General features: G+C 50.8%; 1 protein-coding gene across 12 annotated transcripts in view; it reads left to right on the top strand.

The window, feature by feature from the left end:
- The window catches only part of RNF144A (ring finger protein 144A), a 364,341-nt gene that overhangs the window by 89,451 nt on the left and 258,575 nt on the right, over positions 1-16,315 (top strand). For all 12 annotated transcript variants that reach the window (XR_008418131.1, XR_008418130.1, XM_019452840.2 and 9 more), the window contains 2 exons: positions 5,607-5,814; positions 11,980-12,127. Coding sequence is in view for 10 of the 12 variants with exons in the window: in XM_019452840.2 (XP_019308385.1) it covers positions 5,607-5,814; positions 11,980-12,127 (356 nt within the window). In the remaining 2 variants the exon portion in view is untranslated. The remainder of the gene's footprint in view (positions 1-5,606; positions 5,815-11,979; positions 12,128-16,315) is intronic.

The following is a 16,315-nucleotide window of genomic DNA, read 5'->3' as shown; positions in this document are numbered from 1 at the left end:
CTCCTCCTCCTCCTCCTTCCCCTTCCCCTTCCCCTCCTCCTCCTCCTCCTCCTCCTCCTTCCCCTTCCCCTTCCCCTTCCTCTCCTCCTCCTCCTCCTCCTTCCCCTTCCCCTTCCCCTTCCCCTTCCTCTCCTCCTCCTCCTCCTCCTCCTTCCCCTTCCCCTTCCCCTTCCCCTTCCTCTCCTCCTCCTCCTCCTCCTCCTTCCCCTTCCCCTCCTCCTCCTCCTTCTCCTCCTCCTCCTCCTCCTCCTCCTTCTCCCCTTCCCCCCCTCCTCCTCCTTCTTTTTTTCCTTAAGAAATGCTAAAGATAGTTGCATTTCTTTTAGAGGCTTACTTCTGGAAAACAAAAAAAGGCAGTGTGTGGCCAACTTAAAAAAATAAAATCAAACAGGATTTTGATGGCATTGAAATTGTTTTCAAGAGCCTGTTTATTTAAATGCCATATATCATTTAGTTTGGGGTGGTTTACAGCTTAAATGTAATGCCACGTGATACAAGAGTCAGTATGTGGAGCTATAAACTTGATGAATTCGGATTTCTGAGACTTTCAGGCTCTTCTGAAAATATTTTCTGGAGAGAATCCTGACAGAAACTGGCAGTTATTTGGGCTACAAGAAAATTAACTTTCCTGGCCTGGAATTTAATTTAAAAATGCAGCTGGATAAATTTTCCTACCTAATAATTTTGACTTTGTTCTTTCAAATACTTTGTAATTTCCAGTGCTTTGGTTTAGTCAAAGACCTTTTTTTATAAAAACTTTGCAGAAAAAGGAAGCCAGCTTGACTTAGGTTAATGGAATCTCTCAAACCCGTGACTTTAGAACATTTTGCTAGCATTATGTGAAAAGTCACAAGAACACCAAGTGAACTCAGACTCAGTATGACCAAAGACCCTTCTGGATGAAGCATTAAGATGTCAGAGCTAAAGGAGGGACGGATGCCTGGGGGTTCAGTCAGTTAAGCGTCTGATTTCAACTCAGGTCTTCATCTCATGTTGGTGAGTTTGAGCCCCGTGTCAGGCTCTCTGGTGACATCGTGGAGCCTGCTTGGGATTCTCTCTCCCCCTCTCCCCCCTCTCTCTCTGTCTCTTGCTGCCCTTCTCTGCCTGTCTTACTCTCTCTCTCTCTCTCTCTCAAAACAAATAAATAAACTTAAAAAACAAGATGTCAGAGCTAAAAGTAAAGCTGTTACTTCTAGTTCGTGCACTGAACAAGTTTTGAGGTATGATCATAGAGCAAGTTTCAGCCTGTTCTGTCCTTTTGAAATGCAGCCAGGGAGGATACCCTGGAAGAAAACCCAGTTCCCAGATCTTCTGACAACCGTTAGTTACTGAACAGTTCTGTGGTGGCTTTAAGTTGCAGACATTGTTTCCGTTGGGTCTTAGAATGACTCATCTGATATAACAGCCTTGATGGCTCTGCTCTCTTGTTTAATTGAAGTGTGGTTGACACGGCATGTTTTATTAATTTCAAGTCTAGCAACCCTGATTTTAATCTGATCTCCCCCACTCCTCCAGTTGGGTTTCTGACAAGCCGGAGGCTGTGGGGCTTGTTTTCCTTCCTTCCTCCCTCCCTTCCTTCCTTCCTTCCTTCCTTCCTTCCTTCCTTCCTTCCTTCCTTCCTTACAGTTTATTCATTTATTTTGAGAGAGAGAGCACGAGTGGAGTAGGGGCAGAGAGAGAGAGAGGGAGACAGAGAATCCCAAGCAGGCTCCACACTGTTAGCACAGAGCCCAACACAGGGCTCGAACTCACAAACCGTGAGGTCATGACCTGAGCTGAAACCGAGTCAGACGCTTAACTGACTGAGCCACATGGGCGCCTCTGTTTTTTTCCCCCCGAGTGCTCCCTTGCCCATCTGGAAGCCTCCAGAGGCTGGTGGAGGTAGGCTCTCTGGGAGACTCCCTCGCTCTCATGCCCCACGACGCTGTACCTGTGCTCCTGTTTGAGCTCCACCAGGCCGGGCTGCTGGTGCTTGTTTGCGTGTTCCTCTGTCCCAAAGCCCCTGCCACCCAGAGACAGGGCCTGCAGCCTCCCGGGTTCGTCTGACAGCCGCGTGTAGGTCAGAAGCATACTGGAGGGGTGTCTTGTCCAGCATTGTGTCAGTGCTTTAAACAAGAATAGAGCCCGGAGAGATGAACCGACTTGCTGGGCTCACCCATCAGTCATCAGGCCTGACCAGAGCCAGGGATCCCCACAGGATGGAACTCACTGCCTCCGTGTCGTAGCCAGTTGGCCAGCCTGGCCAGCGGTGCCGTGAAAGCCCGTGTCAGTGAGGGACGGGATGCTAGGCACGTCCCCTCTTGTAGTGTGCTTCTCAGAGAAAACCATGTTTAAAAAAGAAAAGCGCCTTTTTAAAAAGTCTTGGGCTTTTTATAGACAGAGCAATTAGGGACCTGCTTCATTAATCTATTTTTTAAAATATTTTTAACATTTGTTTATTTTTGAGAGACAAGAGTGCAAGCAGGGGAGGGGCAGAGAGAGAGAGAGAGAGAGAGAGAGAGAGAGAGACAGAATCCAAAGCAGGCTCTGGGCTCTGAGCTGTCCTCACAGAGCCTGATGCGGGGCTCGAACTCACGAACTGTGAGATCATGACCTGAGCCAAAGTCAGTCACTCAACCGACTGAGCCACCCAAGCATCCCTAATCTGTTATTCATGTATCTTTGGGAGATGGGAGCTGAGATTGGTTTCTTCTGGTATGCCAAAAAATATGCTGCTTGCCTTGTTTGACAATATATGCTATGCATAGACACGTCTATATAAAATATTGGATATAACACATACAAGATACAACATGCGTAACGTACTTTATATATACGTGTATGTGATTGACAGGTCTAGATGTGTATACCTACATGCGTCCTGAAAAGAATAGCGCTCTGGTGTTTCCCAGTGGATTTTCTTATTGATCGATTCCTGTCTTCTACACCAGCTGCCAAAATTCAGGAGTGGGGGTGAAGAGAGGAATATTAATAGAAGTCCAAGTCAAAAACCCTGGGGCCATATTCACAGGTTTTGTGGTGCCCTGGCAGCAGGGGAAGGATGTTTGCATTTGGCAGATGGGACAGATTATTTGCCCTTTGCTTCTCTGATAGGGAATGTCTCCCCAGGGGACAGGGGAGAGCCTGTCACAGCTCCACGAGGACAGAAGTCTCAAAATTTAAGTCATTGCCATGGAAACCTTAACTGGATCTGCTCACCCTGCACTCCATGATAGAATTGGGCCTTTGAGGACGAGGCTGGCTCATAGCTCCGTTTGCTGGGCAAGGGGGGATGGGGCACAGCCATAGGTGCATGAGGAGGGGTCACCGGCAGCGTGGGGAGCCAACCCCTCCCTGAAGCCAGAGTAGAGGAAGGGGCAGGAGGGTCCTGAGAACCAGAGGGGTCTGCATAAGGGCAGCGTGTTCACCGAAGCTCTCAGATCAGCACTAACCACGGGGTCCATCTGGAAAGAAAACAGAACAGGCTGAGGATTTCTCTCCGTGTCACGTGGGGGTTGCTGTGCTTGGGGCCCCCATCCTGCATCGCCCTCCCTCAGGGGCCGTGCCCATAGGGGACCCCGGAATCTAGTTGGGGTGGAGCTGGGCTCCCCTAACACACTCACGAGCACCCAAGGCAGAGAGCCGTGTAGAAACATGAGGACGTGAATCAGGCCGGGCAGGGGGAGGGCCGAGGGGTCACCTGCCTAGCTTTAATTCCCCAGGGGGACCTCCGTGGGGCCTTCGCTCCCTCCTCCTTTCTCCCATCCCATCAGCTTAGGCTGGTTCCACACACATGTGCCTTGGAGGCACCACCTGGGATCTGACGGCCACAAACTTTCCTAAAAAAGCAAACCCTGAAACTCAACTGATGAGAAGAGCTGATTTTACTCATTCACTCACAATTAGGAACACCATAAAGATTTTTCATTACTCTAACAGAAATCGGTTAAAAAGCAGCACTTTTTCCTGGATTCCAGAGTTCCTTTATATTAATAGGTTCTACTAAATCTTCCCCTAGACCTACCAATGTGATGGTTTCCTGTCCCCTGATTAACTCCTCCTTCAGAAAAACAGGTCAGGGGAGGACTTGCATTTGAGCAGGAGTGGGCCAGCCATGGCCAGCTGGCCAGAGGGGCCGGGCCCATGGCCTGGCGTTATAAATAAAGCTTTATTGGAACCCTCATTTACAGATCAACATGGCTGCTTTTGTGCCCCAGGAGCAGAGCTGAGTGCTTGGAGAGAGACCGCATGACCCTCAAAGACCAAAATACTCACTGTCTACTCCTCTGCAGAAAACGTTTGCCAGTTCCCAGAATAGAAGACAGTCTTCAGGGTTGTACCTGACGCAGCTTATTCCTAGAGGGCTGAATCCGGCTTCCCTGTTTCATTGGGGAACGTGGCGCCACCTACGTGTGTCCCGGGGCGGCCCGTGTAGGTGAAGTCTGGGCACAGTCCAGCCCACGTCCAGCCCCCCAGGCTGTGGTAGATCCCTAGTGCACACAGATCCTGTTTTCCACGCAGGTGAGCTTCACCCACCCTGGCCGTCGGTGGGTCACACGGCCAGGAAACTTGCAAGGGCCTTTCATTGCCTTCCAAGTTTCCCTGGCAAAATTCGGCGGTCTCGGGTTACTTCCCCAGAGCAACTGCTGGAAAGCTTAGAAACCAGTGGCCTACTTGAGGGCCTTTGAAAATAGTCCGTAATCCTTTGGCCCGCGATAGCTTTCTGGCAGAGACTTCGCATTCTGTGCGGTTTCCTGTCGGGTCCTGGCTGCTGCCTGTCGCTGAGGATTCAGTGTCACCCCAGACAAGCGCTGAATGAGACGAATGACCAGGCTCACGAGGCAGGGGCAGCTCGGGGCTGATGATTTAAAGACTTGCCAGTTCTGCACCGGGACACGGAGGAGTGGGAACGTCAGGGTATCCTGTTTTTCAAAACTCGCTTCCTCCCTAACTTCCCTTAGTGGGGCTTCTTAGCAGTTTGGGCTCCACTGGGATGGGAAACCCGGCCCTTTCACACAGTGGTTAGCCCACGGCTTAGACTGAAATCTGGGAAGGGCGGCAGCCTTGGGCAAACGGGCCGTTTGTGGAGAAGAATCTGGCCACGTTCCTTCCCTCCTCTCTCTCTGTCCCCCTTACTGGGCATCGTCCGAGCGCCTGCTGCGCACCTCGCCCGAGGCGAGGTGGCGAGGCTGCAAGACTGAAGACACGGGCCTGACTTTAGAGAACTGAGTCCTGGGGAGGCAGACGAGGGGGCAGAAGGCCTGTCTGGACTCGGAGAAAATCCTGCCCCGCCGTCGGGCAAGGCTTCCTGGATGTAACGCAGGCAGGGGCATCCCGGGTACCACCCGGGTTCAGACAGCAGCATCGCTAAAGGACTCTGAGTGTGTTTTGTGTGGGGCGGGGGGGGGGGCGCGGGGGGGTCATAAGCAGGGAGTGTCTGGAGGGGAGGAGAAAGAACCAGACCGGCACCCGACCACGAAGGGCATAGAATGTCAGACGACGTGGTCTGGACGTTCCCACCCTGTTACAGACCCGCAGCCCTGCGCCGACGAGATCCCTCAGTCCGAACATACCATGAGATCCTTCGTGTGCGGACTCTGACGTGGCTGTTTTTGTCCTTGCGCTAGAGGTGCTGCTGGACCCCTGTCGGACCTGGTGCCCTACTTCCACCTGCCAGGCCGTGTGCCAGCTCCAGGACATGGGGCTGCAGACACCCCAGCTGGTGCGGTGCAAGGCCTGTGACGTGGAATTCTGCTCTGCCTGCAAAGCCAGCTGGCATCCCGGCCAGGGCTGCCCGGAGACCATGCCCATCTCCTTCCTTCCCGGAGAGACCAGGTACATTCCTCACGGGCGGCCATGGAAGGCACGGGCTGGGGCTGGGGGCTGGGGGGAGGGAAGAACACGACTCCTGAAATGTGTCTCCGGAAGATACGACCGCCATCTAGATCTGTCTCTTCCTCTTCAGCCTCATTTATAATTTTTTTAACGTTTATTTATTGAAAAAGAGAGAGCATGGGCAGGGGAGGGGCAGAGAGAGAGGGAGACACAGAATCGGAAGCAGGCTCCAGGCCTGCTGTCAGCACAGAGCCCAACGCGGGGCTCGAACCCACAGACCGCGAGATCATGACCTGAACTGAAGTCGGACGCTCAACCAACTGAGACACCCAGGCGCCCCGTTCTTCAGCCTCATTTAAACCCAGGATGGTTGGTTGGTTGATTTTTTTTCTTTTTTTTTGGTTAATTTATTTTGAGAGAGAGAGAGAGAGAGAGAGAGAGAGACAGAGCAAGTGGGGGAGGGGTAAAGAGACAAGGAGAGGGAGAGAGAATCCCAAGCAGGTTCCGTGCTGTCAGCTCAGAGCCGGATGTGGGCTGGAACTCACGGACCATGAGATCATGACCCGAGCTGAAATCAAGAGTTAGATGCTTAACTGACTGAGCCACCCAGGCGCCCCGGCTGACTATTTTTGAGAACCGATTACGTGTCGGGTAGCGAGCAAAGCAGTGGCTCTGTAAAGTTTGTAGGAAACAAACCGCACTCTGCCTCTCCAGAAAGACAGACGCGTGACAAACGCCTGTCACTGCGGGCTTTATGACCCGTGATACCTGAAGTTTTTCCGACACTCCGTTGTCAGGAACGGGATCAGGAACGGGGACAGGAACGGGAACCAGAGTAGGTGGACCGTGGTTATAAGTACCAGACGCATCCCCAAAAAGAGGTTCCCAGGTGCCCGAGACCAAGAGGTTACGTCTGCCTGGCAGAGGGGGCGGTCAGAAAGACGTGGGGCGGCAGGACTGCGTCTAGGGCCTTCCGCCCGCTGGCTGGGCCCTCCGCCGGACCACCAGGTGGGCCCTGTGGCATCAGTGTGTGTGCCTTGAAGTTAAGGAGGTTGAATCACAAGAAATTGGTAATATTCAGCTATTTTTGGCCTGCAAGGTCTGTGGCACAGATGGCTTACCGAGACAACGTGGGCCCTGTGCCTGCTGAGGCTGCGTTCTTGATGGAGGGACTCCCACCATCCACCCGAACGTGTGGTCACCAGCTGCTCCCCGTTTTCTTCTCCCTGTTCTGCTGCCCCGCCCCCGCTCCTCAAAGCTCCACCCGCACAGAGAACCTACTGTTCCTTGTCCCTCGGGCACAGCCCTCCTCTCCCGAGTCTGCACGTTTGCGCCTGTGTCTGGATGCCCCTTCGCCACCCTCCTCCTTTACCTGGAGTCGACTCGCCGCCCTGGAAGGCACGGCTCAGGTCCGTCCTTTGTCAGGCTGCCCAGCCCCCAGGGCGGGACTGGTGACCCCACCCTCTGTGCCCCCACTGGAGATTGGTCTGCCTGGATTACGAGGCCAGCCAGACTGTGCCCTGGGGCATCCGTTTACGTGGCCGATTCCTCCACGAGGCTGAGCTCCTGACATCACAGCCTGTGTTGGTTTGAACTCTCGTCGCCGCAGATCTTGGCATATACAGCAGGCAATCAGATGGTCGAACGAGTCACTTACCTCGTATTTTAGGTTCTTAATGTTTTGTAACTTTGCAAGAAGAAACACACTTCTGTGTGGTCAGAGTGCACGTCGCTGGGAGAGCTGGGTGTCCAGGGTGGGGACCAGGTAAGGAGGAGGCGGGTGGGCAACCCGGTTACCTGTTTAAAAGAAAACACCCAGGGCACCTGGGTAGATCGGTTAAGCATCCAATTCTTCACTTCAGCTCAGGTCATGATCTCAAGGTTCCTGGGATGGAGCCCCGCGTCAGGCTTGGGATTCTGTCTCTCTGTTTCTCTCTCTCAAAATAAATAAATAAATGTTTTAAAAAATTAAAAAAAAAAAGAGAGAGAGAGAGAGAAACTCAGTGAGTGGGTTTCTACATTCTGTTAAGAAGGAAAATCGGGAGTGAGAAAGAGTTGATGCCCCATCCTGGGTGGGGTGGAGGAGGGACCCAGCCGTGATGTTTCTTAAGCGTAGAACCTTCAGATTGAAGCTGGTGAGTGTTGGGAGCCTGATGACTTAGTATTTCTTCACCTGTGATGTTCTGGTCTCTTCAGGTCATTGGAGAGAGCGACAGCCATTGTACCCTATACACGTGTATTAAATCATCACATTGTACACCTCGCAAAGAACAAAAACAAACAAAAGTGAAAAATACCACATTTTGCATAGTAAAAAAAAAAAATGGCACAGGGAAATTTAGATCCAAATTCACCAGTCTCATTTTGCGGAAACGTAAACATCAAAAGATGTCACGTAAAAAATCTGAATTTCTGGCTCGCGGAGCCACACTGAGCCATCATGCATCCCCAATTCCTGGCAGTCTCTGGAGCCCAGAAGCAGCCGGCTCTTTAGAAGGGGGTTTGTGCTGTCTTTAGCCTGCGAAGTCGTGACCACACCCTCTTGCTCGCCGGTCCTGGGGCTGATGGCAGGTGGTGTTTGTAACTGAGGTACACTCAACTGTTTTCATTGCGGTAGGGTTGTTTCCCCCATTCCCTTCACCGCTTGACCGGTGTCAGCGGCTGTGTTGGCCTGTCTGCCTCTTAAAGACATCAGAACATGCGTGGACGCCTGGGTGGCTTAGTCGGGTAAGCGTCCGACTCTAGACTCTAGATTTCAGCTCAGGTCGTGATCTTGATGGGGTTCTTGAGCGAAGGGCTAAGAAAGAATTCTTGAGATGTCTTTGGTGCAAAAAGGTGAGGGGACAGGACTGTGGACCGACAGAGCTGCACCGGGGTTGTGAGGAGTGACTGATTATATACTTTGAGGTTGGGGTGAGGGATGGTGTAAGTCTCTAAGGAATTTGAAAGCAAGGCTTTCAGAACCTTGGAGTAGCTGCTGTTAAGATAAGGTTACTTTCAGTCTTTAGTAAAACAAAATCACTAAGGAAGTGAGGCAGCCATGAGTTCCTTGACCTGACTCAAGGAACCTGCATGTTTCAGCTCTATCTGTGGGCTGTGAGTTGTAAGGAGATTTAATCTAAGCTACATTGCTCTTGCCTTTGTTTTTCTCATCAATCTCAAGGTTCGAGGGCTCGAGCCCCTCATCGGGCTCTATGCTGGGGGCATGGAGCCTGCTTGGGATTCTCTCTCCTTCTCTCTGCCCCTCCCCAGCTTTATCTGTCTCTCTCTCAAATAAATAAACTTAAAAAAAAAATAAACGCATAAAGACATCAGAACGTGCAGATCATGAGGAAGCTGTCGAGGGCTCCTATCTGCCTTCATATCTTTGAATTTCTAGTGAGAGTTGTCATTAGTAGTAATTTGAAATATAATTCAAATGCCAAAATATGTTTGAAAACCATTGTCCGTACCGTGTAAATTTCTATACATGCCACAACACACCAGAGCTTACATATTTTAACTGTTTCCATTTTTTTTTTAGTTTATTTTTATTTATTTTGAGAGACAGAGAGAGAGACTGAGCTTGAGCAGGGGAGGGGCAGAGAGAGAGAATCCCAAGCAGGCTCTGTACTGTCAGCACAGAGACCAACTTGGGGCTCGATCCCTGGACCTGTGAGATCATGACTTGAGCCGAAGCCAAGAGTCAGTGGCTCAACTGACCGAGCCACCCAGGAGCCTCTACTTTTTTTTTTTTTAATGTTTATTTATTTGGAGAGAGCGAGCGGGAGAGGGGAAGGGCAGAGAGGGAGAGAGAGAATCCCAAGCAGTTTCTGCATTGTCAGCACAGAGCCCAGCGCGGTGCGGGCTCGATCTCATGAACTGTGAGATCATGACCCGAGCCGAAATCAAGAGCTGGACGCACAACTGACCGAGCCCCCCCACCCCCCGGCACCCCTAACTGTTTCCGTTTTAAAAAGTCTCCCTGAGAGAGGGTCTTCACTCTCCACTGATGTTACGCCCCCTCCCCGTTCATGAATCATGTGAGAAGATTGGTTTTCATGACGTGAAGGTCACTGCCAGCTTTCAAACTGAAACAGTGTTATCTAAGCTGATAGCCGGCCTCAATCACGGATCTGGTGACTTTTTGGCTCTCTGCAGAAACCAGATTCACCTTCAGGAGTGGCCGGCTTGCGTCGTGTCCGGTCCTGCCGGAGGCTCCCGCAGGGTTACCTCGCCCGAGCCTGTGACCGTGACCGCCCTGGTTCATTCTAGGTCACGTGTGCAACTAGCTGCGGGGCGTTTTGCCTTCCCTTTAGAGAAGAGTTTGAGCCACAGACAGTGTCATCTTTCGGTGACAGCATGACAGGCACTGCCACCTACTGCGGGCCTCGCTACCCCTGTGCCGGGTTCCGTGTGAATGTACCACACGCACGGAGACCCTTTCGAGCTTCACAACAGCCTCCGATGGGGAGGCACCAGCCTCGTTTCTAGTGGCGGAAGGGGGACACTAACACTGGTGATACCCGAGTGGCAGGGCCGGGACTCACGCGTCTCTAGACCCGGGGCTCCTCACCGACAGCCTGCCCGCCTCCTCCCAGCATGTCCTCCCTGGTCACCTGCTAGTGAACAGAACAGAACCGCATTCAGCTGGAGCCCAGGCCTCACGGACGAGGAGCCTCCACTGATCATCAGATTAGCTCTACTGAAGTCAAACCGTTTTTGATCGTTGCATTTACTGTGATGCCTGTGGAAGATCCGCCAGCCAGAACGCACCCAAAATGCCAGAATTTGCCCACTCTCAGTGAACGTATGCTCATGAACGCATGGGGTTCTGGAAGGGTTGCTCGGTCCCAGGGGTAGATCATTTTTCCCCTGGCGGTGTTGGTCTGATGTAGCGGGTTCAGATAATGCGGCAAACGTGTTGCCATGACCCGTGATAACTTCTTGTAGCAGTTAACCATTTATCCTTCCAGATGTTTCCATGCATATTTGTTTAGCCTTCCCTTTCAATTTAATAGCGTGGGATGGACCGTCACACCGACGCATCTGTGTCATGTCTTTATTAGCATAGAATGGTTGCTGTCATGTATCGGTCACTTCACCCATGCTCGGTGCTACGCTGGGCTCCTGTCACGCGTCACTGTCTAGCATGCGCACGCTGGGAGGGCTGAGGCTTGGAGTGGCTGTTACACAGCTTGTCTGCAGAGAGCCAGCACGTGACCCCAGGCCTGCAGCCCCTCAGGCTAACCACCTGACTCCCCAGCCCCTCAGGACAACCGGACTTGCCAGGAAAGCGATTCTGTCAAGACAGGCCCAGTAGATCTAATTAAACGATGAGCATGTATCTGTAACCGTTTTTTCTGGTAATAGCAAAGTGCATAAAAATTGTCATCGATCCTTTGGAAATTATACAGATATATGAATAAGGAACATACAATCCGACCATAATCCCATTACACAGACACCGTCATTATAGGCCTTTGCCATAGTTTCTCTTTTTTTTTTTTTTTATAATTTTAAGTATTTATTTTTAATGTTTTATTTTATTTGAGAGAGAGCGAGTGGGGGAGAGAGAGAAAGATTTTTTTTTTAAGTTTTAATGTTTATTTATTTTTGAGAGCAAGAGAGAGCAAGCGGGGGAGGGACAGAGAGAGAGGGAGACACAGAATCCAAGGCAGGTTCCAGGCTCCAAGCTGTCAGCACAGAGCCCGACGCGGGGCTCGAACCCACGAACCGCGAGATCAGGACCTGAGCCGCAGTCGGGTGCTTAAGGACTGATCCACCCAGGCGCCCTGCCATAATTTCTTTTGTTTGTCTACACATATCTAAACGTGAATGCCTCCTGACACTGCTTTTTCCTCCCCCCGGAACCCAACTGGCTGACCCACAGTTTCTTTGGTGATTGTTTTTTGGAGGGTTAGCTTCATCGGTTTCACTCTGTAACATCTGATAAGAAGGGGGGGGATGGGCATCGCGGGGAGCACCTGTTGGGATGAGCACTGGATGTTGCATGGGAACCAATTTGACAATAAATTTCATATTAAGACAAAATAAAAAAATAAGAAGGGGCCTCGGCCCCTCTGGCTGAACTAGAGCTTGCAGCCTGGCCCTGCCCACGCCTCTCCCCTCCCCTCCCCTCCCCGGGCCCCGCTGAGCGGATCACTGACAGACTCTCTCCCGCAGCTCTGCTTTCAAACTGGAGGAGGACGACGCGCCCATCAAGCGGTGCCCCAAGTGCAAGGTGTACATCGAGCGGGACGAAGGGTGTGCACAGATGATGTGTAAGAACTGCAAGCACGCCTTCTGCTGGTACTGCCTCGAGTCTCTGGACGTGAGTAGAGCCTCTGGGTGCGAAACCCACCAGCTGCCCTGAGGAGCTTAGAGAGTGTGCCCGGGGGAAGCAGAAAGAACATTATCAGATGTTTTTCTGTGCTTCTGAAAATATTAATTCCCCCAGTGTAGTGGTGCCAGAAGATGGCAATTCGTGCAGGGGTTCCAGAAGCAAAAGGGCGGCTCAGCCTTGGATTGAGCCTGGGCAGGTGGCGGCAGGGTCTCAAGGTCTTTGGTTTTGTCTGCGGGGACCATCTGGGCTCAGTCTGCTGTAACTGAACACCAGAGAGTGGGCGCTGGAACCACAGGCATTGATTCTGGAGTCCGGTAGCCCAAGGTTAGGGTGCCAGCAGATTCGGTTCCTGGCTCTTGACCTCCCTCGGTGCCCAGAGAGGCAAGAGAGCCCTCCTCCTGGTTTATGGACGGCCGCCTTCTCACTGTGTCCTCACGTAGCAGAGAGACAGATTGGTGTCTCCTCGTTGAATAAGGGCACTGACCCCATCCTGGGGCACCCACCCATCTCGTGACCTCATCTGAACCTAATCACCTCCCAAAGATGCCACCTTCGGACACCGTCACATGGGGGATTCAGGCTTCGATGTATGAATTTGGGGGGGAGGGGAGGATGCAAACACGCGGGCCAAAGCACGAGTGTTAGTGGAATAGGAAGGGTAAACAGAGGCAGGGCACTGGGGAACATGTTGGCAGTGGCACAGTTCAGTGACCTTCTGTCACCCACAGGGCAGAAAAACATACAGTCTATGCCATCTGGCAGAATGGAAGTTTCTAGCCTCATATGGCCACCTTCTCCCAAGTGTGACCTGTGCTGAATGTGTCCCAAGCACTCTGTACCCCAGTAGCTCTGCACGTGCTAAGTCCCCACCGAGAGCACACAACCCTCCCCTCTTGAAGCACCTGGTTTTCTCTGGAGCTTCAAGGCCAGATGCAAAGGATACTAATTTCAGTTTGATGTTCTTCTTCAACCATATGAGGAGATTGGGCATCTTGCCAAAATGATGACATTCTGACTTTAGTTTTACAAGAGTTTATTTGTACATAGGTTTTTATTTATTTATTTTTTTAATTTATTTATTTTGAGAGAGAGGGCGTGTGCAGAGGGGCAGAGAGAGAGAGACCGAAAGACAGAGAATCCTAAGCAGGCTCTACACTGTCAGCTCAGAGCCCGACTCAGGGTGCGAACTCACGAACCACAAGATCAGGACCTGAGCTGAAACCAAGAGTTGGCCACTCAACCCACTGAGCCACCCAGGTGCCCCTGTACATAGGTTTTTAAAACTATAATTAAGGGGCGCCTGGGTGGCTCAGTCGGTTGAGCGTCTGCCTTCAGCTCAGGTCATGGTCTCACACTCCATGAGTTCAAGCCCCGCGTCAGGCTCTGTGCTGACAGCTCGGAGCCTGGAGCCTGCTTCGGATTCTGTGTCTCCCTCTCTCTCTGCCCCTCCCCTGCTCATGCTCTGTCTCCTTCTGTCTCAAAAATAAATAAAACATTAAAAAAAAATTTAAAAAAACCACTATCATTAAGTACCAGAAATGATCATCTGTTAAAATCATTCCGATCAGTGACAATCCAAGCAAATCAAGTCCCGTGTCCTGTGTGTTTGTGTATGTATATCCTGGACAGCAAGGATGACTGTGTGCAACTCTTCTAAAACTAGTGAAAGAGAGGAGGGGTTGTCACACACCCCTGCTTTCCATCGCTAGGAGTTCATTTGTCCACAGCCTGCCCCTGCTACCCTAACTCTGTTATCACTCTGCTGGTCTGGGTGAGTGTCCCTCTCAGGGGCTACATCAGAGTGGTCAGTGACCTTGAAAGTTTGCCTATCGTCCTCAGGACGGGCCTACAGATTATCAGGAATATACATGCGTATTTGAGATTGAATCTTAAAGAAGGTAACAGATCTGTAACCTAAGGGCCATCTTTAAAAATATTAGATTGCTTCTTTTGTGTTGTTTTTTGGAAAAGGCTTCTGTTCGTTTATTAACTTTCAGTTATGAAACGTACAGCAGAACCGTGTGTGGCTGAAAAAATCTCAGGGAGTCATCACCTGTTTTCTATCCTGAAGGCTTCCTTTTCTCATCCTAGGCAAGTTTCATAAATCGGTTTGGCAAGGTTAATCTTCTCTAGCGTAGATCCAAACAAGTTTGTTCTATGACCTTGCGTGGTGGGGAGAGATGTTAGAGGGATGTCTCAAGCGCTGCAAAGTCCTTGGGGCCTTAAAGTTCTTACATGTGTATGTATATAAAATTATATATGGCCTTTCTCTACGTTATGTCTATAATTTTGCATTTTTACCATAATCCAATTTGGGGGGAAATCTGATTTTTAAATTCTGATGTTATCATTTAGTATCTGGTCTGCAATTTGCCACTGCTTACAACTTTTCCTACAGGGGAAAGGAAGGGAAATGCCATTTGTGTTACATGTTAGCAAATCTCCTGGGAGACTTTTCTGGGGACGGATTGAAAAGGAGCTGACAACAGGTTTAGTTTGCGGTTGGGGGTGGGGAGGGGAGATCACTGTGCTGCCTTGATGAAGTTACAGGAAAGGGAATGGTCTCCGTTGAACACAAAGCTGTTGGCTCTGCTCTGGTCCCTGGAGAAACACCCCGTCTGTCTGTCTTTCTGTCTGTCTGACTCCGTTCTGAGGCCCGGGTTCCCCCACCCTGTGCAGAAGGCCTGGACCCTCCTGGCTCTGCCTGAACTGATGACAGAGGAACGGCTCTGCCCTTTTCCACCTTGAAAGTCATCATCCTCCTGGCCAAGTGCTTCCTGTTAGTCTCTGTAAAGGAAGAGCTGCTGAAAAATGACCCTGTGGCTTAGAAAGCAGATTCTCAAGGAAAGCGAGTCTGCCCTGGGGCCATTTATCAGGGACAATAACCATGATTTAAGACAAGTGCATGAGCACATGGCTGGAAGCCAGGAGTGCTTCTAAGACAGGAGTGCACTTTACTGGTCTTTCTCATCTCGGGAACTTCTCCACTCGAGACAGCCTCTTGCACATGTACACATTGAGGAGTTATAAGTCACATCAGGCTGCTTCCTTCCATTGTGGGCCTTATACTCCTCTCTGCACCTGGCCCGGACCCTCACTGGTGTGCACGTCGTGCTCCCCCTGCTCCCCGCCATCGCCACACAGTTGAAAGGGACACATGTACTCTCTTCCTTTTATTTTTTGGGGGGATAGTTTTTATTGAAGTAATTGTTACATGGCCCACCCTGTGCAATTTGTTCTATAAACCCATTTTATTAAAAAAATTTTTTTAACATTCATTCATTTTTGAAAGACAGAGACAGAGCACAAACGGGGGAGAGCTAGAGAGAGAGGGAGACAGAATCAGAAGCAGGCTCCAGGCTCCGAGCTGTCAGCACAGAGCCCGACGTGGGGCTCGAACTCAAACTGTGAGATCATGACCTGAGCCAACGTCGGCCGCTTAACCAACTGAGCCACCCAGGCTCCCCAAACTCATTTGATTTACTACACACATTCTGTCTGTGGGAGTTGGAATTAGTTTGCGAGCAGAATTTGTTCTGGAAACATGCTTGTAATCCAAAGCATTTGTATATCAGAGTGAATTTCAAGAACCATTGGCTCAGTTGTGATCACATGACATTCGGCATCAAGTTAAAGTTTATTAGAAACGTTTGTCTTCGCGGGATGCGCCCAGAACAAGTTACTTGCAATCCAAGGTTTTATTGTACTTCCTTTTCTCAAGGGGAATCGGGAAGATTTAATGGTCTCTACTCTTTGATCTTTCAGTCTCTAAAAGACAACAGTTTGGGGGGAGACCCCACTGGTGCAAGCCCGAATTTGACACAAAAGGCCTGGGGGGGATTTACTTTTATCCTTGAATCTCTCCATGATTGCAGCTTTCTGCTCATGCGCCATTGTTTCTGTTTCCAGCCAGGGGCTCAGTGAAACTTCCCTGAACGATAGTAAGGGAAATGTTGGCCTCCCACAAAAATACACCTGGATTCCTGGCAGGGCCTGAGGTGGGGGTGGGGGGTTCTGCCCCAGGGCTTCGGCAGGAAGCTTAACATCACAATGAAATCATGTGTGTTTTGTAAAGGCATCTTCGAGTGCTTTTGTCAGGTGTAAGAAAGGACCTATTTGAACAAGCTTTTCATTCTGTTCCGGAAGCTGGAAGCTGGCCCCCAGTGTCCAGGCTCC

This window comes from Panthera pardus, unplaced genomic scaffold, assembly GCF_024362965.1.
Source record: "Panthera pardus isolate Hobbes unplaced genomic scaffold, ASM2436296v1 HiC_scaffold_26, whole genome shotgun sequence".
NCBI lineage: Eukaryota > Metazoa > Chordata > Mammalia > Carnivora > Felidae > Panthera > Panthera pardus.
Note: the sequence above shows the minus strand (reverse complement) of the source record. Positions and strands in the feature narration are given on the sequence as shown.